The 24,490-nt window shown below is 50.6% G+C and overlaps 1 protein-coding gene across 2 annotated transcripts in view; it reads left to right on the top strand.

The window, feature by feature from the left end:
* NEGR1 (neuronal growth regulator 1) overlaps positions 1 to 24,490 on the top strand; it is a 185,336-nt gene that overhangs the window by 139,027 nt on the left and 21,819 nt on the right. The window contains exons 6-7 of one of the 2 annotated variants that reach the window (XM_066193033.1): positions 1,497 to 1,648; positions 22,661 to 22,702. In XM_066193033.1, coding sequence (XP_066049130.1) covers positions 1,497 to 1,648; positions 22,661 to 22,702 — 194 coding nt within the window. The remainder of the gene's footprint in view (positions 1 to 1,496; positions 1,649 to 22,660; positions 22,703 to 24,490) is intronic. The other variant, XM_066193034.1, reaches the window with a different exon arrangement.

Raw genomic sequence — 24,490 nt, 5'->3', positions numbered from 1 at the left:
GGAGCAGCACAAAAGGGGGTTGGGAGTGAAGAACTCTTTTGGGATTTCCTGCAGGAGAGGCAGGAAGCGGAGGCACAGCCCTTGGTGGGTTTGGAGGAAAACACCCACATGCGAAGGCTGAAGGGACAAATTTCCACCTGGCACAGAGGTTTTCTCTTTCTGGGCAAAGGATGGATCTCCCAAGAGCAGTGCTCACCCCAAACCAGGCACTGCAATCCCGTTTTTTCCATGTTTTATTGCCCAAGGGATGTGGCACAGACTCTGCCCCACCCTGGGCTGGGAGAGCAGAGCCCTTTCCATCACCACAACCTGCCCAGGGAGGAGAATCCCCGTGTGAGCAGGGACCTGATGGGAGGAGAGGCCCTCCCATAACGATGTGTTCAGTCCACAGCCCGCACGGGTGCAGTTAACAACACATCTGCCAAGGTTTTCACACGGAACGGCAGGAGCTGGCATTAATTCCCGGGATATGTGATTATATCCTTCAGTACAGCAGGCAGGAATTGTATTCTTCACCCAGAGCTCTGCTCCTTGTGGGAAATGGAGGGAATCAGGAGTAATAACTGTAGCCAGTTTTTAATAACGCCGTTCCCCTGCTCGTCTCCTTGTTTGATCAGACGTGCTTTGCCTACCACGACGTCATTAAACTTGGTTCTCCTGCTTTGTCCTGGTGCCCAGCAGTGCCCCTGCCCTGGCTTTGGGAGCAGCATCCAAACACCTGCACTTCTCCTGTGAATTTGGAATGGGAAGCTCAAAGCTGGCTGAGCACAGAGTCCTGATTTGGCTTTTTGCTGTGCTTCATTACCTGCTCCTGCTCAGGCTGCTGCCTCAGCGGCGCTGCTGGAGCGTTTTGTGCCTCATTGCAAAGCTCATTTGCAGCTGTAGAGCCCCACAAACGAAACCATGGCCACAATCCTGGCTCCTGATCCTCCCCTGTGCGAGGGCACGGCAAACTCCAGAGCCACGGTCACAATCCCATCCAGTCACATTTCTGGCTCCTGATCCTCACTTTTCACCAGCCAGAGCTGTGCAAGAGCACAGGACAAACTCCAGAGGCTGAAAAAGCCACAGTCACAATCCCATCCAGTCACACTTCTGGCTCCTAATCCTCACCTGCCACCAGCAGAGCTGTGCAAAGGCACAGGACAAACTCCAGAGGCTGAAAAAACCCCTCTTAGAAAGACTTCCCACCTCGCCTTTCTGCCCCAGGGAGGGTGTTTCAATCCCCAGGTTAAAATTCGAGCCCTGCATCCAGGTGTTTCTGTCCCTGCTGCTCCAGGCAGGAGGGGCTGCGGGTGTCCCTGTTCCTGCAGGCAGCTCCCCCAGCCCCAGGGCTGTCCGTGGCCCCTCCAAAGCCCAGGAATTGTGCTCAGCTCAGGTGCTGGCAGCTGCAAAACCAGGAAAGGACAGCGAGCTGTGAGAGAGAAAAATAAAATAAAATAAATAAACCTCGGTTGTGGTACGTGAGTTATGGACGTTTTCTTTTTGCTTTCTAGACTGATCAATGGTCAACAAGGAATCACTATTAAAAATTATAGTACGAGATCCCTTCTTACTGTTACCAATGTGACAGAAGAGCACTTTGGCAACTATACTTGTGTCGCTGCCAACAAGCTAGGGACGACCAATGCCAGCCTGCCTCTCAACCGTAAGTAACGGGGACGTGTGGCCACCTGCAGGGTCGCTTCTCCCACCCCCTGACCCCAGAGGAGCAGTGGGATTGTTCCCTCTTCCCACCCTCTGGATCACAGATTTAAGAGGAGCATGGAATTGTTCCCTCTTCCCACCCCTCTGGATCCCAGAGGAAGGAGGAGCGGTGGGATTGTTCCCTGGAAACGCCCTGGAAATGCCGTTGTGTCCATCAGAGGTTCTGCACCTGGTGGTGGCTGTTCTGTGCTGGGGCAGGGTTTGGGTTCTGACGGGTGCATTTGGGCTCTGAGACCTGTGTTTGGGTTCCAAGGGCTGCGTTTGGGTTCTGAGAGCTGCATTTGTGTTCTGAGAGCTGCATTTGTGTTCTGAGAGCTGCATTTGTGTTCTGAGAACTGCATTTTGTGTTCTGAGAGCTGCATTTGTGTTCTGAGAGCTGCATTTGTGTTCTGAGAGCTGCATTTGTGTTCTGAGAGCTGCATTTGGGCTCTCCGATCTTCATTTGGGGGGATGAGGGCTCTGCCAGCCAGCCCCTCCCCGCCGTGGTGCTGTGCACAGCCTCAGCCTCCTGCTCACAGCAGCAGCCACGGGTCCCTGAGGGGCCACGGCAACAAAGGGCAGAGATTTCCCAGCACATTCCCAGGAATGCGCCGACCTGGAGACCTGGGATGTGCCAGAACTCTCTCCCATGGGGGCCTGCGATGTGCCAGGGCTGTGTCCTGTGGAGATTTGAGATGTGCAGGAGCCTGTTCCATGGAGATCTGGGATGTGCCAGGGCTCTGTCCCATGGAGATCTGGGATGTGCAGGAGCTCTGTCCCATGGAGATTTGGGATGTGCAGGAGCTTTGTCCCATGGAGATCTGGGATGTGCAGGAGCTCCGTCCTGTGGAGATCTGGGATGTGCAGGAGCTCTGTCCCGTGGAGATCTGGGATGTGCAGGAGCTCCGTCCTGTGGAGATCTGGGATGTGCAGGAGCTCTGTCCCGTGGAGATCTGGGATGTGCAGGAGCTCTGTCCCGTGGAGATCTGGGATGTGCAGGAGCTCTGTCCCGTGGAGATCTGGGATGTGCAGGAGCTCCGTCCTGTGGAGATCTGGGATGTGCAGGAGCTGTGTCCCGTGGAGATCTGGGATGTGCAGGAGCTCTGTCCCGTGGAGATCTAGGATGTGCAGGAGCTGTGTCCCGTGGAGATCTGGGATGTGCAGGAGCTCTGTCCCGTGGAGATCTAGGATGTGCAGGAGCTCTGTCCCATGGAGATCTGGGATGTCCCAGAGCCCTGTCCCACCTGGGTTTGTCAGTCCTTGGTGCAGAGAGGTGAAGTCCCCCAGAGAAGACAACGAGCGGTGTCACACACTGGGCAGTGCCAGAGGGGACGTGTGGGGTGCCCGGTGTGGAGGTTGCCCACGGTGGGTCTCCAGGGGACTCTCTGGGAGCTGTTTTCAGCTGTGGCTTGGTAGAATTCCACTCCTGCTGGATGTTCAGCCACCCAAAGGTGTTCGTGGTGGAGCTCTGAGGAAATCTCTGGAAACAGAGACAAAACTCGGGGTGTGTCCTGCACGTAAAGATATTCCTCACCGAGTGCAGAGCTTCAGCTCCTTAAATCCCACAGTTATTGCCTTCCCTGCATGAAATCTCCCCCTGAACGTCCTCCCCACGTGACGAGTGTTGTCAGGGGCTCCGGAATTCCTGCAGGAGGGATGTAACAGGCGCAAAATAACAGGGACCCTCTGCTGCCATTTATTTAATATTTGAGGAGTCGTTACCAAAGTGGGAATGGCGATGACATTACACTCATTTTAAACGGGAAATGCCAGCGGAAACAAAGGAATATTAAGCCAGAAGGAGCTGGAATTTGGTGTATTTGCAATTCAGAGCAGGTAAAAGGAAGGTCTGGCTTCGTTTGAACAGAGCAGAGCAGAATCTGTCTCGGAGCTGCTGCCAGGATTTTTCCCGTCTTAAATTGTGAGGCGCCTCGTAGCCACCCTGGAAAAGCACTTTGAGATGCAGAGGTTGGAAATGTCACAGAAATACCAAGTGCAGTGGTACAAATCATAAAAATAGATGTTCTCCAGCATGAAAGAGAGGGGGACGTGGGAAGCTGAGTGGTCTGAGAGAAAATACGGAAATCTGGGTCGGGGAAATGGGGGATGTGGGCTCAGAGGTCTGACTCAAAGGCCAAGCTGAAACGTTATTTAATTATTTTATTTTATTATTTTATTTTATTATATTATACAGTGATTTTATTTTATTTTTGTTTCTTATTTTTATACCGTGATCGTTTAAATCCAGTCACAACAAGGAGAGCTGTCCTAAAGGTGGTGATCTGGATTTAGCTTGGGAGTGAGGATTGTTTGGTGAAGCTTTTCCTTCGCTTAAAATTCACATTAATATTATCCAGAAACATTATCCCTTTAAAAATAACCGACAAAAAAAAAAAACCCAAAAAACAAAAACCAATAATTCTCGGGGTAGCAACTCGTTAAGTGTGGACTCCTTAATCCCTCAGCGAGAATTTCCTCCTGTGAAACTCTTGCATTTCGTTTTGTTGGCACCGCTTGTGGGCCATATGTGCTGGTTCAGGTACTGCGAGGGAGCTGCGGGCTCGGCAGCCTCAGAAACCGACTGTGGGGTTATCTGGAGTTCCCTTTGTCATCGGGGGGTGTTAAAATGGAGCTGCTGCCTCGTCTCAGGGCGTGGTGCAGGCTGTGTCTGCGCTGGGGGGCACAGGCTGAGGGGGGCAGTGGCCTCAAAGGGATTCGGGAGCCCCAGTTCCTGGGAAAGCCCCGGGGTGTGCAGGGACAAGGGAGAGGGATCCCAAATAACTCCCCATCAGGAGCAGCTCAGCCCCAGTGTGACCCTGTGCTGTGACCCCTGAGCACAGGGCCCCCCGCACGGCCACTGTCCCCCCCTTGGCCAGGAGCCCTGGGCACTCAGGGGCCATTCCCTGCTCTCTGCTCTCAGGGTGGGGCTTTTCCACAGAAACATTCCAGCGGAGTTGGAAAACCTGTGGGGATTTTCTTTGCTGGAAAACCTGTGGGGATTTTCTTTGCACGTCCCCATATAACAAACATAATGTGCATAATGCACATTAAGTACCCAAGTGACACTGCAGCTGTGCACAGCTGGGGGCCTTCCTGGGGACAGCACCGAGCCCAGTCTCCGTTCCTGGGATCTGCATCCCAACACACAAAGCCCCAGGAGGGAAGGAAAGGGATCATTTCCTTTACCCCAGGAGGGCTCTGGCTCTCTGCCATCCATCAGGGGGCCCTGAGCTGGCAGAGAGCCACGGGGAGGGTGAAGGGACTTCAGGACAAGGGCCAGGCTGGTCCTCCTCGTGTCCCTGGGACCTGGAGGTGGCTCCATGGAGCTGGACGTCCCTATTGCAGTGTCCCCATTGCACTGTCCCCTGCTGCAGGGTCCCCATTGCAGGGTCCCCATTGCACTGTCCCCACTGCATGCCCCCATTGCAGTGTCCCCATTGCAGTGTCCCCATTGCACTGTCCCCTGTTGCAGTGTCTCCTGTTGCAGTGTCTCCTGTTGCAGTGTCCCCATTGCAGTGTCCCCATTGCACTGTCCCCATTGCACTGTCCCCTGTTGCAGTGTCCCCTGCTGCAGTGTCCCATTGCAGTGTCCCCATTGCAGTGTCCCCTGTTGCAGGGTCCCCATTGCAGTGTCCCCTGTTGCACGGTCCCCTGTTGCACTGTCCCCTGCTGCAGTGTCCCCATTGCAGTGTCCCCATTGCATGTCCCCATTGCACTGTCCCCATTGCACTGTCCCCTGTTGCAGGGTCCCCATTGCAGTGTCCCCTGTTGCACGGTCCCCTGTTGCACTGTCCCCTGCTGCAGTGTCCCCATTGCAGTGTCCCCATTGCATGTCCCCATTGCACTGTCCCCATTGCACTGTCCCCTGTTGCAGGGTCCCCATTGCAGTGTCCCCATTGCACTGTCCCCATTGCAGTGTCCCCATTGCACTGTCCCCTGTTGCAGTGTCCCCTGTTGCAGTGTCCCCATTGCACTGTCCCCATTGCACTGTCCCCATTGCACTGTCCCCACTGCATGTCCCCATTGCAGTGTCCCCATTGCACTGTCCCCATTGCACTGTCCCCATTGCACTGTCCCCTGCTGCAGTGTCCCCTGCTGCAGTGTCCCCATTGCAGTGTCCCCATTGCACTGTCCCCATTGCACTGTCCCCATTGCAGTGTCCCCTGTTGCAGGGTCCCCATTGCACTGTCCCCACTGCATGTCCCCATTGCAGTGTCCCCATTGCACTGTCCCCTGTTGCAGTGTCTCCTGTTGCAGTGTCTCCTGTTGCAGTGTCCCCATTGCAGTGTCCCCATTGCAGTGTCCCCTGTTGCACTGTCCCCTGTTGCAGTGTCCCCTGCTGCAGTGTCCCATTGCAGTGTCCCCATTGCAGTGTCCCCTGTTGCAGGGTCCCCATTGCAGTGTCCCCTGTTGCACGGTCCCCTGTTGCACTGTCCCCTGCTGCAGTGTCCCCATTGCACTGTCCCCATTGCACTGTCCCCATTGCACTGTCCCCATTGCACTGTCCCCTGCTGCAGTGTCCCCATTGCAGTGTCCCCATTGCACTGTCCCCATTGCACTGTCCCCATTGCAGTGTCCCCTGTTGCAGGGTCCCCATTGCACTGTCCCCTGCTGCAGTGTCCCCATTGCAGTGTCCCCTGTTGCACTGTCCCCATTGCAGTGTCCCCTGTTGCACTGTCCCCTGTTGCAGGGTCCTCATTGCACTGTCCCCATTGCAGTGTCCCCATTGCACTGTCCCCATTGCAGGGTCCCCATTGCACTGTCCCCATTGCACTGTCCCCATTGCAGTGTCCCCTGTTGCAGGGTCCCCATTGCACTGTCCCCATTGCACTGTCCCCATTGCACTGTCCCCTGTTGCAGGGTCCCCATTGCAGTGTCCCCATTGCACTGTCCCCATTGCACGGTCCCCTGTTGCCGCCAGCCCTGGCCCCACATCCCCCATGGGATTCCTGCCCCCCATCCCAGGCTGGGTGTGGGCAGGCCCATTAATACCAATTGACCAGACTTCATTAATGACCGTGTTGACGGAGCTCAGTGCCATCCCCAAACTCAGCAGTTCCATTTTATTGACTGGGAACCCACATCTCAGCGCCTTTGGAAATGTGTCAGGCTCCCGCTCAGTTTCAGCTCTTCAGCCCTGCCTGGCCCACCAAATCTGACATTTCTGGAGAGAAATGCGCTCTCCAGGGAAATTCCTTTTGTGTCCACAGTTTCTGCTGCTGTCCAATTACCTGAGAAAGATTTTTGCCATTTTATCTCTCAAATACCGGCCTGGAAAGCAAATCAAATTTCAATTTGCATAGTTCTGTCTCAGCCAGGCGGGCTGGTCTGCATCACAAAATATAATATAAAAAGTGGCTGTAGGTATATATATATATTTATAAAGTTAAATGGAAATTCCTGTTCTCATTAGGAGCCTGCTGAAAGCCTGCTGCAGTCATTCAGAGGACAGTTATTGATTTAACGAGGTTTGGATCCAGCTCCAGGTCTCCTGGAGCCATCACTGTGCAGAGAACTGGTGCCTGCAGCTCGTTTTTCCTTCACCCCTCCCAGCCCTGCCCCTGGTGCAGCCACTGTCCTGAGCTCCTCCAGCTCCTCCTTTAGCTTTGATGTATTTCAGGTTGTGCGGTGCCCAGGGGTGCAGCTCCGAGCTCACAGTCAGTGTCACTCAGCTCTGCACACAGCAGGGACACAAAACAAATCCTTCTCCTGCTGCACACCAAGGACAACTCTCAGCCCCAACAGCACAAACAAGGGTGGGCTGGAGGGAGGGACAAGGAGGATGGGACCTCACAGCCTGGAGCTGGGACTGGACAATTAAACCTCAATATGCAAATGAACCAAAACTTATCAAAGTGTGAGACCTTGTGACCAGTTGTCCATTTTGTGACCCTTCTGTGACCATTTTAGGTCCATTTTGTGATCATTTTGGGTCCACCTTGGGTCTATTTTGGGTCCATTTTGTGACACTTTTGTGACCATTTTGGGTCCACCTTGTGTGTAGCCCTGGCCACGCTCCTGTGCTGCCCAAGGTGTACGAGAAAACCTTCCTGGTGTCTCTCTCTCACTGCCATCCCAGAGCAGATTCCTGAGGCAGAGCTGGGAACTCGGCGCCTCACATTCATATATTCACAGGGAATTAGATAAATGGCCAAATCCCCCATTTGTGTAAGTCATAATAATTCCGTTAAACGGCGGGTTTGAGCTCCCTCCATATGGATGCCAACTGCTGCTCCAGGTAACAATTACCGAGAGTTATGAAGGAATTTTCTCTAAATCCATTTTCCATCTTGAGCTTTATTGTGAATTATATGACAATAAGTGACTGAGATGGGATGAGGCAGAAATAACCCGTTTGAGCAAGGCCACGAACACAAGTTTCTCCTTGACATTTAGCAGGAATTGAAAGGCCTGAGAGTGGATCAGGGAAAAAAAATCAAACAAAAATCAAACAAAAGCCCAGGGGCCTTGGCTGTGGGTTCCTGCTGAGGTTCCCCAGTGCTCTGGTTTGTTCCATTTGTGTTTATACTCACAAATTCTGCAGTTGCCCACAGCTCGGGGGGGTCAGGCTCATCTTCTCACCCCCCCTGGTTAAATCAGAGGGGTTGAAGCGTGGCCAAATCCTCATCTCAAGTATCAATTAATTATCATCAAATCCCAGAATGTCCTGAGTTGGGAGGGACCCACAGCGACCACTGATCCAGCTCCTGGCCTTTCACAATTCCACCCTGTCCCTGGGGGTGTTTTCCAAACAATGAATTTAAACATTCCAGCTTATCCATGGCACTTCATTCCCTGCCTGTGCCCCCCTCAGGGCTCGCTGTAACTCCAGTTTCTTCTCAGAGTAGGAAAACCTCAAAGTAAATTTAATAAATAAATAAATAAATAAGAATTAAAAACCCCAAAGAATACCTTGTGCAACAAACGGGATGAAGACAGGAAGTGCTATAAATAGTACTATAAGTATGATAATATTTATAATAATAAAGAAAAAATGATATAAATGTATTTTATAGCTCTGTCTGGAGCACAAACTTCATCTCGGCCTCCAAACTTTGGGAGGAGGGAGGGAGGGAGGAGGCTCAGGAAGGGGAGATAGGAAATGGAGGACAGAACAATCCCCAAGTGAAGGGATTAAAGACAAATTACTGTCTATCCCGGGCTGGAAAAGTGGGTTATTGGAATATTGGCGAGCCTGGAGAAGGTGCATTGGGAAGTTTTCTCATAACCCAGGCCCAGGAGAGAGTCACTTACGCTGAGCAGTGACGGGTTTTAAACCCAATGCAAAGCACTTCTTCATTAGAACGTTATTAAGTGCAGAAATGATTTTCATACCAGGTTGTTGAGCAAAGCTCAGGGGCCTTTACAAAGGAATTAGATACTGATCAAGGATATCCTGAGTTTTCTGAGAGATCAGAAAATGGATTTTAAACCCCAGGCTTTGGTATTTAAGAAAACAATCTAACAGGCTGGAAAATGCCAAAACTGAAATAATTTCCCAGACAGACTCTGGGTTACTTTACGGAAGCGTTTGCTTAAACCCAAACATCTACCTGTGAAGTTTGTGTGTTGATCCAAGTGTCTGCAATTTAGGGATTACCAGGAAATACAGAGGGCTGGTGATTCCACAGCTCCCACTGCTGCTGGGAGCTCCTGAGTGTCTGAAGGAAAAGAGGAAGGGGGAAAAAAAGAAATCTCTTTTTTTTTTCCCCCCTTTTTGGCTGCAAAGAAAGCTAAAAATAACTTCAGATGTTTGAAAACAGGAGGTTTTCAGCGAACCCACACCACAAGCACTAATTAACCTCCGTGCTGAACCACGGAAGTAACAAAATGCTGAGGTGCCCTCACGAGCCTCGAAAATCAAGAGCTCAATTACTGCTCCCCTTCATCCCACCCCCAGGTTTGTGTGCGGAGATTTGGGCTGGATTTGCGATAATAAATTCAGCATAAAGAGCATTTCTCCTCTCTGGCATCAGAGGCTTTGGTTGGTGATGGCAGAACTGCCCACAGAAAAAGGCCTGTAATGAATTGTTCAGAACCTTCCTTTTCCCCCCTACACATCTAAAGTAACAAAGCTGATCTCTTGACTTTTAAATGTCCTGCCACAAAGCACCTACAGCAATAACTTGAATTTTACTGTGGGGAAAGGCGCTGTTCCTCCAGAGATCATTTCTTATAAACTGCCCTGATATTCAGATTTTTTAGGCTTGGCAGTGTTTAGATTTACCGACTTTACTCAAAAATAAAACACGGCCACAAGAGCTGGATCATTTAAATTCTGTTAATTTATTCAGGTAAAATTACATTCCAAAGAGAGAGAAGAAAAATTTTACATTTCTGGGGACGTGAGGAAGAAAGGAGCGAATCTCCTGGAGTGACTGCGCCCTGTGACGATGTAGCAGCTTTAATTTAGCCGATAAATCGTCCGTCTTTCCCTGAGGCGGGGGCTGAGCTGTCCAGGGTGCTGCAGGTTCGGGAGGAAATCCCTGCAGGAATGGGAAATCGGGATCGCACTGTGGCTTCTCTGAATCAAAGGGCACAGAAATGTTGGGGGGAGGTTTTAAACTGTAATTTTACAGCCAGAGGTAGTTCTCTGCATTTCTTCAGCTTCTTCGTCAAGGTAATTGGATTTATTCATCTTAATCAAGTGCTGGGTTTAAAAAAAATCGTCTCTTGCTAACATCAGAGCAGAGTGTTGTGTAAGGGATGTCTGGATAATATCAGAGTGTATAAGGGATGTCTGCTTCCCAAAAGCACTTTGGAAAGTCCTTTTCCAGGTGCATTCATTCCCCTCTAGGAAAGTCCTTTTCCAGGTGCATTCTCCTTTTGGAAAGTCCTTTTCCAGGTGCATTCATTCCCCTCTTGGAAAGTCCTTTTCCAGGTGCATTCCCCTTTTGGAAAGTCATTTTCCAAATGCATTCCCTTTTTGGAAAGTCCTTTTCCAGATTAATTCCCTTTTTGGGGACACACAGGGGCACCCAGGGACAGACGGGGACACACAGAGACACCTGGGGACACCCAGGGACATCCAGGGATACCCGGGGACACACAAGGACACTCAGGGACACCCAGGGCTGAGGGCCCCTCTCACTGGGGCTCCTCTCCAGGCTAAGCGGCCCCAGGTCCCTCAGCCTTTCCTGGGCACGGAGATGCTCCAGGCCGTTCCTGAGCTCCAGGAGCTCCTGTCCCTGCTGCGCTGAGGATCCAGGGCTGGACACAGCACCCAGAGGTGCCTCCGGGGCTGGGCAGGGGGAGGAAGGATAATCTTCTCCTTCTTAAACTCCAACTCCATCTTAATTAATCTCCTTTCACAGAAATCGTAGTCATTTCCTGAATCTCATCATGACATGGGCACATCTCCCGTGTAATTTATCGAGATTGTAATGATTCATTTGATAGGCATTGTCTGTGGGTTTGGGCTCGTCAGGGATCAGCAGAGCTGTAATTACGCAGTAATTACTAAATAAGTTATTCACAAATTGCTGTGCCGGTGAAAGCAAATAGCAGAGCAGCTGAAGAGGATCCAGCTCCGGGCACGTGTGCGACCCTGCGAGGAGCGTGGGGATGGGGCTGGCCCCGAGCGGGGTGGGGATCCAGGGAGCAGAGGGGAGCAGAGGGGAGCAGAGGGGAGCAGAGGAATCCAGGGGTCACAGGGGAGCAGAGGAATCCAGGGGTCACAGGGGATCAGAGGAATTCAGGGAGCAGAGGGGATCAGATATGACAGGAATCCAGGGATTAGAGATCAGAAGAATCCAGGGGTCACAGGGGATCAGAGGAATCCAGGGGTCAGACGGGATCAGAGATCACAGGAATCCAGGGGTCACAGGGGATCAGAGGAACCCAGGGATCACAGGGGATCAGAGGAACCCAGGGATCACAGGGGATCAGAGGAGTCCAGGGAGCAGAGGGACAGTCTGCTGGGGGGAAAGGTTGCTGGCCTGGGAAGGGTGTCCATGCCTCTACTCCAGCCTTTCACCCACCCAGAGAACCGTCCAGGAGCTGCTGGGCTCAGAAATCTGAGTTTCCCCAGTCAGGGGAGCATCTCCCTGGGCTGCCCCACTCAGCCCAACCCCACAGGGACCATCCCTCGGGCCACCCAATCCCACAGGGACCATCCCTTGGGCCACCCAACCCCGCAGGGACCGTCCCTTGGGCCATCCAACCCCGCAGGGACCGTCCCTTGGGCCACCCAACCCACAGGGACCATCCCTTGGGCCACCCAACCCCGCAGGGACCATCCCTCGGGCCACCCAACCCACAGGGACCATCCCTTGGGCCACCCAACCCACAGGGACCATCCCTTGGGCCACCCAACCCCGCAGGGACCATCCCTTGGGCCACCTAACCCACAGGGACCATCCCTTGGGCCACCCAACCCACAGGGACCATCCCTTGGGCCATCCAACCCCACAGGGACCGTCCCTTGGGCCCCAAATGCCCCACAGACCCTGGGAGTTTGGGTTCCTGCAGGTCCTGTGACCCTCCCCAGTCAGCTCCACACGTCCCAGCTGCTGCTCCCGTGTAACTCAGGAAGATTCCTCTGGTTCCTTCTCCTGGTTTTCTGGTAATGGTAGGGATGAGTTCCCACTGCCCGAGGGCAGGGCTGGATGGGATCTTGGGCAGGAATTGTTCCCTGGAGGGTGCCAGGCCCTGGCACAGGTGCCCAGAGCAGCTGTGGCTGCCCCTGGATCCCTGGCAGTGCCCAAGGCCAGGTTGGACATTGGGCTTGGAGCAGCCTGGGACAGTGGGTGGTGTCCCTGGGACAGGGGGAGGTGTCCCTGCCATGGCAGGGCTGGCACTGGGTGACATTTGAGGTTCCTCTCTGTGAAGGTTCTGCCTTCTTTTTTTCCTTGCCAGGGTCGGGATTAATACACAGGAAACACAGGTTTATGTTCGGACTTGGATGTTGATTATTTCTTATTTATTTACAGTCTCACGAGCCCTGAGCTCTAACTAGCAAGTTAGAAAACAAAGGGAGAATGGAGTCCTCTATCTCTACCAGGTCTTTTCAAGGACAATCCGTCCAATTGTGAAATGCCACCTAAATTATGTTTACTTTAAACCCAATAATTAACCACTCGGAGTCTGCAATGTGGAGTTTATTGACCAATTACAGAAAACCACCCCAACCCCTGAAGAGGAAGGACGCAGACAACACCTTAAACCTTCTATCTTGGCTCACACACATTACACTAAAACCGTAAATTCTAAGTTTTTCACCCACAACCCCAGTGCCGTCACTCAATTTTGGGAACCTGTTCAAGTCAAATGTGGCGCTGGCCTGAGGGTCAGCACCTTTTAACACAGAAAGCCTGAAAATTTCATCCTCCAGGGTTCCAACAGCTCCCAGCCCCGTGTGGGACTGTGTGAGTTGCTGGGTCAGCTGCTGAGTCCCTGGGTCAGTGACAGACGAGTCCCTTGTGCCCCAGGACCTGCACCCTCGCAGGTGTCCCCTGCTGCACCCCCAAGGTGCATTTTTTTCCGTGTTTATTTCCACAGTTGTGCAGATTTTTTTTAAGAGTGGCCTCTGTGAACAGGAATATCATTGCTGGGAGTCAGAGCAGTGCTAATCATATGTTTCCGAGCAGGAAAATGCTAACAGATTTCCAGGTCTGCATTATTCATGAGCTTCCATTTATCCACGTGCATGAAAGACCAAGCTCAAAGGACACAGCCAACTTTGTCACTCTCCCTTCGTTCTGTGAAGGTCTCAACAGCTGTAAAAATCATTAAAGCAGCAGTTTTCCCTGGAAAAATCCGACATGGGGAGTGAGGACTGGTGAGCAAATATTGTTTGTCCTTTAAACACTGCAGCTGGAATAACTAAATCAGAGCTCTGTCTTCCACGTCCCTTTGGTGACGCAGACGTATCCAAATGTGTGAAGTTCAGTGGGTTTGTCTTTGCCTCACCTGGCTGTCACCCAGGCACAGAGAGCACACGGGTGACACCAGGACTGGGGCAGGCTCAGGACCAGATTCCTTGGGTCTGGTGTCCCAAGCTAAAATGTTCTTTTTTTCTCTGCCATGAGCAAAGACATTCCTTCTCCTCCACTCGTTGGAATTAAAAACGTGTTTTATTTTTGCCTTCCAATGGGACTGGGAGGGAGTCAAAGCCCACCCAGTGCCACCCCTGCCCTGGCAGGGACACTCCCACTGTCCCAGGCTGCTCCGAGTCCTGTCCAGCCTGGCCTGGGACATTTCCAGGGATCAGTGACAGCCCCAGGCTTTGTCTTTTCCTGCCCTGCTGGTCCCCATGAGCACAAGGCTCACCCCGGGGGTTTGGGGTGCCCTTTGCTGGCAGAACCTGGGGAACCCTGGCAGATGCTTCCCCTGAGGGGACGTCACAACTTTTGAGATGAGATGGGTGCCCAGGTGTGGGAAATGGATTTGTAGAGAATCTTTAAAGCCTGATATGCAAACTCTGAGATAAGGAATGCTGACTTAGAAATGCCGCGGGACAGGACAGACATTGCTGAGAGAGAAATGGAACTGGAAACAAGTTTCCAAGGATGGCCTTGCAGATAAGTCTGGATACTTTGGAGAAATAAAACTGTGGAAGGTGCATTGTGGTAGGACCCACGAGGGGTGATTTCAGATGATTGGCTTTGAGGCATTAAGAGCATTGTGTGGGGAAAGCTGACAGGGCAAGAAACGCTTGTAATGGATTGGAATTAGGAAATAGTTTGGCTTCTGGTTGTGATGGCGTGAGTTGTAACACCGGTATTGTCTCACGAGACTGAAAATGGAACGAAAGTTTATAAAACACCTCTCAGGTGCCCCATCTCTGGGGCAGAAAAGGGCATAATCTGACACCCAGGCACCCCGGGCCAGCTGGGCTGCAGCAGGAAGCTCTCCCAACCTTTCCCTGGGCTGCTGGTGGGTAAAAAATGGATTTTCCCTTTGGCTTTGGGCCTCCCTGAGGAACCGGGCTGCTCCAGGAGTGCAGGGGAAGGGAATGTCGGGATTCACATCCCCGAAGGGGCTTTTCTGATCCTCACTGGAGGGAAAAGATTGTAAACCCTGTGGGATGTCTCATAAACGCAGCCCCTCCACAGAGCCTGCAGATTGCCTGTGCTTTTTACTGCTTTTTATTTTGGATAATACTGGGAAGTGTCTTGTAACTGGGTCCAGAGTGTGGGGGAACTTCTTTGGGATTTGGCATCTGATAGCAAACAATCCATTGCCCTTTGCTCTCCCAGCCCCAGACCTGCTCTGGTTTAGGTTTTCCTCTTAGTTTCTCTTGCAGGAGCCTCTCCAGGACACGAAATAAAAAATGCTTGACTCCAGTCAAAAAGCAGTAAAAATAAAAAAAAAACCACCAACTTTATTTGCAATTCCTTTAACATTTTTATGACATACTACACTAAAAATCCACATTATTAGTCCATAAAAACTTTTCAGTTACCTTCAGACTTTACCTCTCCTATTAACTAAGTAACAAAAATAACAAACAACACCTGTTGTTATAAAAAAAAAAATCGTTTACACAAAGTTGTTTAAAAAAACCCCCACGAACTGTTAAAAAGTTTTCCTTGAGAAGAGCTAGCTCTTCTCAATCTCAAAAAATATCGAATCCACATCCTTTGGGGCCTTCTGAAACCTGTCAGGACCTCACTGCTCCCGTTTACTTCTCAAATCTGATCAAATCCCTGATTCACTCACTAGATTTTTCTTTTCCTCTCCCCGTATTGCACTTTTTCATTTTTAATGGTTTAGTGCTGCAAACACCGGCGCAAAGACATCAGTGGGTGTATTTTCGTGGCACTCAAAAAGTGGCCTGCAAATGGACGGCTGCTTTTGCCAGCACCCATTTGCTGAGGACAAAGTTCCCTGATTTATTCATTTATTCGAAATGCAGGCAGTCCTGTGAAAGGTAAAGCCTTAGGCACATACCAGTGTCTTATAGAGGTGAAATTGTTGTGAAAGCGAGGGTGGAAACTGCATATTTTCACTGCCAAGAGAATCAAATGTGCGACCTTTGATTAAAATATTATTTTGAACGTTTTTAATGAAAATACAAATTTGTCTGTGGCTGGTTCACACACACACACACACACATTACGCCACCCCTCACATTTCAATTAAATTGAATTGAATTAAACGAAATTAAATTAAGTTAAATTAATTTTTTTTCACACTATAAAACCGTTCATCCTACATAAAACATGATGGTTCGCTCTGGAACTTAGTGAAAAATAAATAAATGAAAAAGCTTTTAGTAGGCTGGGGCATTAAAACCATGTGTTTAGTGCCTTTCCTCTGCCTCTCCATAAGGAAATCAAATTCCATCTGAGTTTAAGTCAAATTTGAAATTGTGCTGCCAGCACTCGGGGCTGGAATCCACAAACCTGGAGGCTCTTAAAAATCACCTTCCATTGGACTTCTTTTACAACTGGGCACAACAAGGTGCCAATAATGTGGTTTTCTGCAGCCTTAAAAAGATTTGAATATTTATTGAGAAGCCCCTGCTATCAAGCAAAACAATCAGCTGGAGGCGTAGAGCTGCTGGAGGATGGAGTGAGAAAAACTCCCTGACAGTTTCAAACTTCAAGTTCACAATTATTATTTTTTTAACGTCTCACCGGCGTAGAGCTGTTAAATATTTATCATCTTGTAATAAAAGAATAAACCATTTAAATAAAATAAACCATTACGAGGCAATTAAGGTGTAATAACTCAAACCTGCAGAAAAGCTCTAATTGTAATTGCAAAAATATTAAAGGGTGAGAGAAAGACACAGAATAAATTAAGGTCACGTCTCTGCCCTCATCCACTCAGAGTTTCCATCCAAAAGATTTATTATGAAGTGTTTTTCCATTTTTCCTGGTGCTCAAACAGGCTCTGGCTTCCCTAGGCTTAGAGACCTCGATTTCACAATAAATCATTAATCTTTAACAAAGCTGATGAAGCCTGGGGGAGATTAGCTTAAATAAGCCCAGTTAATTATCAAAGGTCACAAATTGAAGCAGTTATGAGCATTTTTTTAATTAACTAATGAGTTGGTATTTAACTGCCAGTTGTGTTTTGGTCCGGTTATTGATTCCTCCAAGTCGAAATATCAAAGTCAAACAATCGCACTGATGCAGATGGAAATGGAAAAAAAAAAAAAAAGCTTTTTGTGTTCTCCAGCTGGGAAATGTTCTCCTCAGGACAACCCCAACCATCCCTGGGAGCTCCCGCAGCTCTGGCAGCTTTGGGAATGTGCCCATTCCCTGGGGAGCCTGGGCGGTGGCCAGCACCCTCTGAGGAAAGAACCTTTCCCAAAATCCACCCTGAACCTCCCCCGGCAAATCCCTGAGGAGTGACAGGGACCAAAGTCACGTGTGAGGGGCTGCAGGAAGCAATGAAACATTCCAGAGCTTCTGTTCCTTGGAAAACAGGTTGGGTTTTCTGCCCCTGAGACAGTGAAGAATGCTGAGAACTCATTAAAGCATTGCTTTTTATTCCAAAACCAGAAATGAGGAGTGGCTTTACTCACACTAAAGCACATTTTTCATTTTTAAGACCAGGTATCCCTCTGGCAGCTTCAATCGCGCCAAACACAACGGTTTGGGTTTGGAGCAGCTGCAGGGTGATCAAACGAGGAACAATTCTACCAAAAAATGGGATCCAGAGCTTTAACTCCAGAGCTGCTCCTCGGGATGGGCTGGTGCTGGGAGGGGCTGCAGAGAACTGCAGAGGAGCACGGGCACTGTGGTGGGTTAAATGGAAAGTGCTGGAAATCCCACGGGCAGTGCCCAGGGCTCCTGGGATGGATGGATGGATGGATGGATGGATGGATGGATGGATGGATGGATGGATGGATATGGAGGGATGGATGGATGGATGGATGGATGGAGGGATGGATGGATGGATGGATGGATGGATGGATGGATGGATGGATGGATATGGAGGGATGGATGGATGGATGGATGGATGGATGGATGGATATGGATGGAGGGATGGATGGATGGATGGATGGATGGATGGATGGATGGATGGCGGGATGGATGGATGGATGGATATGGAGGGATGGATGGATGGATGGATGGATGGATGGATATGGATGGAGGGATTGGATGGATGGATGGATGGATGGATGGATGGATGGATGGATGGACTGATGGACTGATGGACTGATGGAGGGATGTCTCTGGGAGGCAGAGGCTCTCCTCTCCAGGCTGCAGGCACAGACTGAATCACTGCTCTGCTCTTTTGCCGAGTTCTCCGTGGTTCTGGGGATGAAAGGCTGGGCTTTATTGTGGGGTTTTTTTATCATCTTTCTCTTGTTAGAGCCGGGTTTCTAAAAATCCTTAGTATCCAGGGTTCCAACACTTTGCCATGGAGAGGCTGGGCCTGGAGCATAGCCAGGGTCAGCTCCAATCCCTCCCGCTGCAGGCTGCTCCCTCAGGTAATCCCAGCCCAAATTAATCCTGCCTTCTCCTGCCAGGAGCTCCAAAGAGGAGCAGCAGGAGCACAGCCAGGCTGCAGAGGTGCAGATCCGCACTGGATTTCGGGAGGAATCTGCCCTCGGTTTGTTCCCTTTACTCGGGCAAACGGGGGCTGATGAATCGCTGCCTCCCAGCCACATCCAAGGAGATTTGCTGGGCAAATAATTACAAGTAATTGGCCTCTGGTAAACTCAGAGTCAGGGTTTATTTACTTGCTTGTTTTTACCTGCCTGGATCCTCTAATAGCTGCTTGCAGCTCATATTTTCCCCAAGCCTTGGATGTCAGACAGCTGCAGCTGTGGGTCCTGCCCTCCCCGAACACGTCTGTAATTCTCAGTCCCGCTGTCCTCCCCTGCCTAGGAATTTACTGTTGTTTTCACAATTTTATGTGCAAACATATTTAAATCCCTCTGACCTCAGCCTCCTGAGCTGATTGAATTTTGCTTTAACTTTGGTCTGGCAATTTCCATTTCCATGTTTTTATGCAGGATTGCCAGGGTTTCAGCTTGCGATAAAACTGAGACAAAAATAGGTTTTGGGTCCGTGCTGAATTTCTCTGCGAGCAGAGGGGCTCTCATTGCTCTCAAGGTGCCTTATTCCTTCACTGTGGGGTTTAGTGGTCGTGGTGCTGTTTAAAACTAGGACTTGATGATCCTGGAGGTCTCTTCCAGCCCCAATGATTCCTGATCTCTGGGGTCAGGGAGTGCCTTCCATCAGGTTTGCTTTGGTGGTTCCCTTTCTGAGCTGCCGCTCCGCCTTTCCCAGACAGGACCTTCTGGCAGCCAGTTCCTTTTGTTCCCTGTGATTCCCCTCCGTGTGCTGGGGAGCCTTTCACGGGGTGCTTTCCCCGTTTTGATAGGAGGTTTTCTCCGCCAGCTCTTTTCTGCCGGCGATCAGAAAGGAATTTGTAGATACGATCTCTGCGCCTTTGGTGAAAGGCAGCGCTAAACTTCCTTGACATTTAACCTCACCTCCCTGGCCCAGCTGTCTTTAGCGCTTACATTCCCCAGAGGTTTCCCTTTTGAGGATTAGAGCTGCAGCTACAAATCCGTGGGGTTTATTCTCCCACTTCATTTAAACCCACTCAGCTGCTGACTGTCTGGGTTATTTCCAGCCTCGGATCCGGCCCACCGCCCCCAGCCAACGCTGATTGTGAGGAGAATATCGGGCTTTACTTCCCATGACAACGTGCTACAGGTTCCTGCGCCCACATTTCCCCTTTTCCACCCCAGCAGAGCTGGGCTGCCCCGCCAGCACCTGCCAAAGCAGTTCCCTGGTGCACCAGGGCAGGTTTAGTTTGGATACGAGTGAAAATCCCCTCGCTGACAAGCTCAGGCCAGGAAGACAATCAGGGAGTTGGGGCATTGGTGTATTTAGAGCTGGGCAAAACCCCCCACTTTTCCAGGCATGTTTGGGACGTTGTGCCAGGATCCCTAAGCCCAGAACATTCCTGGGTTTACATTTTTGTACCCAGCCTGACTTAAAACTCTGCTTCAGGCTAACGAGCTGGGTTTGGCTGTCCTGGCTGCCCAGAGGAGGTGGCTCTGCAGGGCACACAGGCTCCTGCACACACAGCCCCAGCTCTGGCAAGGGCACGCCAGGAGCTGCTGGGCACTCTCTGCCCTTCCTCTGCTTTGGGAAACCAAGCTCGAGGAGAATTCCCCACTGCGGCCACAGAAAGTCACGGGTTTCCATTAGACTTGCAGATTATTTTTTTAATTTTTTTTTTCTACAAGCACCCTTGGAAATCTGAGCAGTCCTGATACCGTAGGATTGGGGTCCCAGGAAAGTGCAGTGAACATAGTGCCACTCTTGCCCACGCATCCCTGCCTCCCGGCGTTCCTAAGGAGTCATTAATAAATTTTAATTTGAATGAACCAGCCTAGTGCACTTCTACAGAACCAGCTGGTTTTGTTTTCTCTCTATAGACCTGAACGTTTTCATGAATAAAGATCTGCAAAGAGTTTCAGAACTTGAGACTAGAAATAGATCTGTCTCTCCAATGCCTTGATCTAATAATGTATTTAAAAATGAGATTTTTTTTTTTTTTGCAAGAATAATACATGAAATCGCCGCCTTCGCTTGCAGCCTCCGTGCTGCCAGGAATCTGTGACTTCATGTTACCTTAAGCGCCTATAATTAAGTCTAGATCCGATGTTTCCCAGGGAGACACGATCCCAGCACAATCCCTGCTGGCTTGGGTAGGGTACTTTGCTTTTTAATGAAATATTGTACTGACTGAGTGTGTTAATTTGCCTGATTGTTGGGAAGAATGGTGTTCATCTGCAGCAAGAGGAGCTGAACTTTCCCTTTCCCAGGAAGCCACAGTCACGAGGATTGACTCCTAAATTCCCATGAAAAAGGTGCTGTTAACTCGAGGTAGTCAGGAAAATAACTTTTGTCATCACTGCACTGCACACGTGAGCCAGGCTGAGAACTATCCATGAGGAGCAGGCTGTGATTGCTCAGAACGTGAAGGTTTGGGAGAAGTTAGGGAGCACCAAATCAAATTATCGTCACACTTACAACAGCCATTTAAATACAAAATCAAGGACATCTTGATAGGTTTTTGTTTTCTCTGAGTCTCCTGTTTGACCCCAGTTCCTGTTTCTCCTGCTGAAGTCAGGGTTGCTCCGTGCAGGGGCACAACCTCCTTTCCCAGGAGAATATTTTGGGGTGGGAGCATTTGCTGTGGTGAGTTTCCCTTTTTCCCTCGTGTTGAGTTTCCCTTTCCCCCCATGCTGAGTTTACCTTTGCCCTCATGTTGAGTTTCCCTTTTTCCCTCATGTTGAGTTTCCCTTTTTTCCTCATGTTGAGTTTCCCTTTTTTCCCTCATGTTGAGTTTCCCTTTGCCCTCATGTTGTGTGTCTTTTTTTCTTGGGGAAAGCAGATTTGGGGTTTTCAGCAGAGAGATCCAAACCCCCCAAACTCTCCCTTGTGGCTCTGTCCCCCTTTCCCAACCCACACCGATGTTACAAACCCGTGGTTTCTTAAAACTTAGGCAACCACTGGAATCAGTTTGGTGTCTCACACGTTTCTGCATTTCTGGGTAATTTTGCTCTCCATCTGTTAAATATTCTGGGGAAAAGCCTTGTTTGTGCCTTGGCCAGTCGAGCAGAGCTTTGAAGCACAATGCAGCCCCCAGAGGATCCTCCCCGTCCTTCCTCTTCCTCACTGGAGGCAGCTGCACATCCCTGGGATGCTCCTGCATGGAGAGTTGCTCTCCATGGTCTCCACCTTCTCAGTGTCCAGCTGCCGTGGTGGGAAGGGATGTGGGATATCCAGGGACGGACCCATCTGTCCACAGCACTTCCCGCTGCCCCTGCACAAGGTCAGGACACCTCAGCACCTGAAACCCTTTCTGTGCTGAAGGTGTCTCCAGCTTGGTGGATTTTTAATGTCAATTAAAAGTGTATCACGGCTCAAATTCCATTTTACTCCTAAAACGTGATTTGGGTTCACCAGCAGCCGCGGTGTGTTTGTCGAGGTGTTGACTAATTGCCTTTAAGGCTGGGAACATTCATCTGCATTAGCAGAAGTTTAGCAGTCGGGTAAAGAAACTTTCACGACTTTTTATTTGGGGGGAAGATTTGTCTGCTCTTTCTCTCGGACTCGTGTTTGCACAGTATTAACCTGAAAAGCAATTGTGGGTAGAGAAAAAAAAAGCTCTCAAAATTGCCCAGGGGCTGGTGTGTGTGCTCAGCCATTCCCTGCACATCCCTGCTTGTCAACCCGCTCCCATTTTTTTTCATTAGTTTCTTGTTATAGTCGAGATATGGTCAATGATCTTTTGAGCCCGGTAATTTTGTTAAACCTTTTTTATGAGGAGTTTTGAATTGCCGCATTGAGACGGGAGCTTGCTTCCGTGCAAGATTAATTGGGCCCGGTATTTCATTTTTGCATAGCGCTATTCAAAGCTAATAAAAAGGCCCAGAATAATGAATTCTAAAGTCAAATTATAATGAAAAGCCACAGGTGATTGTTTCATTAGGCTGGATGCAGGAGAGCTGTGTCTTCTCTTAACTTTGCCTGTTTGCATTGGTTGCCTTGGGGGAAGTAAACAACTTCCAAATGGGTTTGATGTTTCTGAGAAACGTTTTCTTCTGGAAAAGACTTCAATAATTAAAAAGATGTGCCTTCTTAAAAGTTCACCCAAGCACAAAGCCATCGCTTTAAAACAGTCTTTGTTCAAAATTGTTACCTTGACTGATATTCATGGGAGGAAATTGCCTCCAACGGAGTGAACAAAGCCCTTCTCTCAGCCAGGTTTCTGTGCCTCCTCGGAGAAATGCTGGGGAGTGGAGGACTCCAGGGGCAGAAAGCTCGGCCTGGTGGGAGTGTGATGGTGCTGGTGGTGTGCACAAAATGCAGATTAAAGAGCGCAGAGCTCCGTCCCAGCCCCACTCGAGATTGAACTGTGCTGTCTCTTGCATGACTGTTTGCTGTCTCATTCTGTACTTGTCTTCCATGTGTGATTAACTCCCGAATGTTCTCTTTTTTTTCCCTTTTTTTTTTTGTTTTCCTTTTTTTTTCCCTTTTTGTAGAAATTATTGAGCCTACTACCTCTAGTGGTGTCTCCAGCCCAGGTCAGTATCCCCCGGCAGGAGGGTCGGTGCCTGCAGGGCCTCATTTGCCATCGGTGCCCGGGGCTGGCCCGGGCTGGCCGCTGTGTCGTGGTAGTGCTGGACTGTCCCCTCCGTCTTTGTGCTCCCATCGCTGTGTCTTCCCTCCAGGCTTTGTGTCTTTGTCCTCTTTTCTCCCCGTTTTGAGCAGCCTCTCCCGCATCCCCGTGCCTGCGTGGGTGTGTCCCGGTGGGGTGTGCAGGGCGCTGCTGCTCCCCGCGGGCAGTTCCCTGCTCTGGATCCACCCCGGCCCTCTGAATCCTCGCCGGTGTTGTTGTGAGTGTGGATGTTGGTTTGAGGGTTGGCAGAGTGCTCTGTCTCCTCGCTGACTGGCTGTGGGATGGAGCCAGGAGCTGCTCTGGGGTGCTGCTCGCTGCCAGTGCCAGGAGGAGTCTGTGGGAGCTGAGCTCCTCTCCTTGTGCCTGGCAGGGGTTAACAGGTCCTGAGTGCTCGTGGTGAACCCCCATTTCCTTGGGGATATTTCCTGTTCCTGCTCTCCAGCAGGACACCCTCAGTGGAGCTGGGCACAGAGTCTTGGAATGGTTTGGGTTGGGAGGGACCTCTAATCCCGCCCAGGGCCACCCCAGCCATGGCAGGGACACATCCCACTGTCCCAGGGTGCTCCAACCTGGCCTTGGACACTGCCAGGGATCCAGGGGCAGCCACAGCTGCTCTGGGCACCCTGTGCCAGGGCCTGCCCACCCTCCCAGGGGACAAATTCCTACCCAATCTCCCATCCGGGAGGCAAAAACAAGCAGAATTTTCCTCCGGCAAAACCTTCCACGGGCGCGTACTTTAATTTCCTAGCTGAGACTAAAAGATGGGAAGGACTGTGCCAGAAAGGTGCAGAAAGTGAGGTGATCAAAGCAAGTGGGGCAGGTTAAGCCAAGGCCTGCAGGAGGAAAACCAGGCCCAGGTGATCCCAGAACCCTCAGACCTACAGGAGCAGCACGACAGGAGTTTAAATCTCCGGTGCTTTAATTAAAGGGCTTAGGGAGGGCAAGCTCCGGTGTCACTCGGGGGGCAGAGGTGCTGCCTCCTGCCTTCCCCGGGCCCCAGGGAGCTTCGCAGAGCTCTCCATCGCCTCTAGGGCAGAGGCTGTGGCCTGTCTCCATCTCCTCTAGGGCAGAGATTGTGCTGTGCCTGCAGCCAGAGCCGCAGCAAAACCTCTGCAGGAGCTGCCTCCATCCAAACCCTCCCCGGGAGGGGGCCTGGACTGCAAAGAGCTGATAGTGCTGGCAATAAAAGCCCCTGTCCTCGGGATTTTCCACAGCTGCTTTGGACCACCAAGCAGTTCAGAACGAGCTGGGGAATTATTTTCTGAGTGAAGAGGAGCTGAGGAGGAGGGAAGAGTCTCTGCTGTGTGTCAGTCGTGCAAAGTGGCGATAGGAGAACCTCACCCTGAGTGCTGTACAACTCTGGGGTCTGTAATTCCTGACAAAGTGCCCTCAGCCTGATCCTGCTCCAAGCTCTGCCCAGGGAGGGAGGGATGATGCTGGGTGGCTGCAGCTGGAATGGGCTGCAGTCACGTTTCTGGGTTTTATCTCCTCAAGTGAGCGCTCCAACAGCATCACCGCCGTTCCTCACTCTCAAAAACTGCTGTCCAAGTAACACAGCTCTGAGATGTGTTTGAATTCTTGCCTGCAGAGGTTTGCACCGAGTGAGCAAAACTGAGTGTATTTTTGGGAGCAGGATGGAGATGGGGGAGTGGAAAGGAATAGAGTCCTTTAATAATGATCCCTCTCTTAATTC

This window comes from Chamaea fasciata, unplaced genomic scaffold (genome assembly GCF_029207755.1).
Source record: "Chamaea fasciata isolate MVZ Bird 193981 ecotype frontalis unplaced genomic scaffold, bChaFas1.0.hap1 SCAF_10, whole genome shotgun sequence".
NCBI classification, from domain to species: domain Eukaryota; kingdom Metazoa; phylum Chordata; class Aves; order Passeriformes; family Sylviidae; genus Chamaea; species Chamaea fasciata.
Note: the sequence above shows the minus strand (reverse complement) of the source record. Positions and strands in the feature narration are given on the sequence as shown.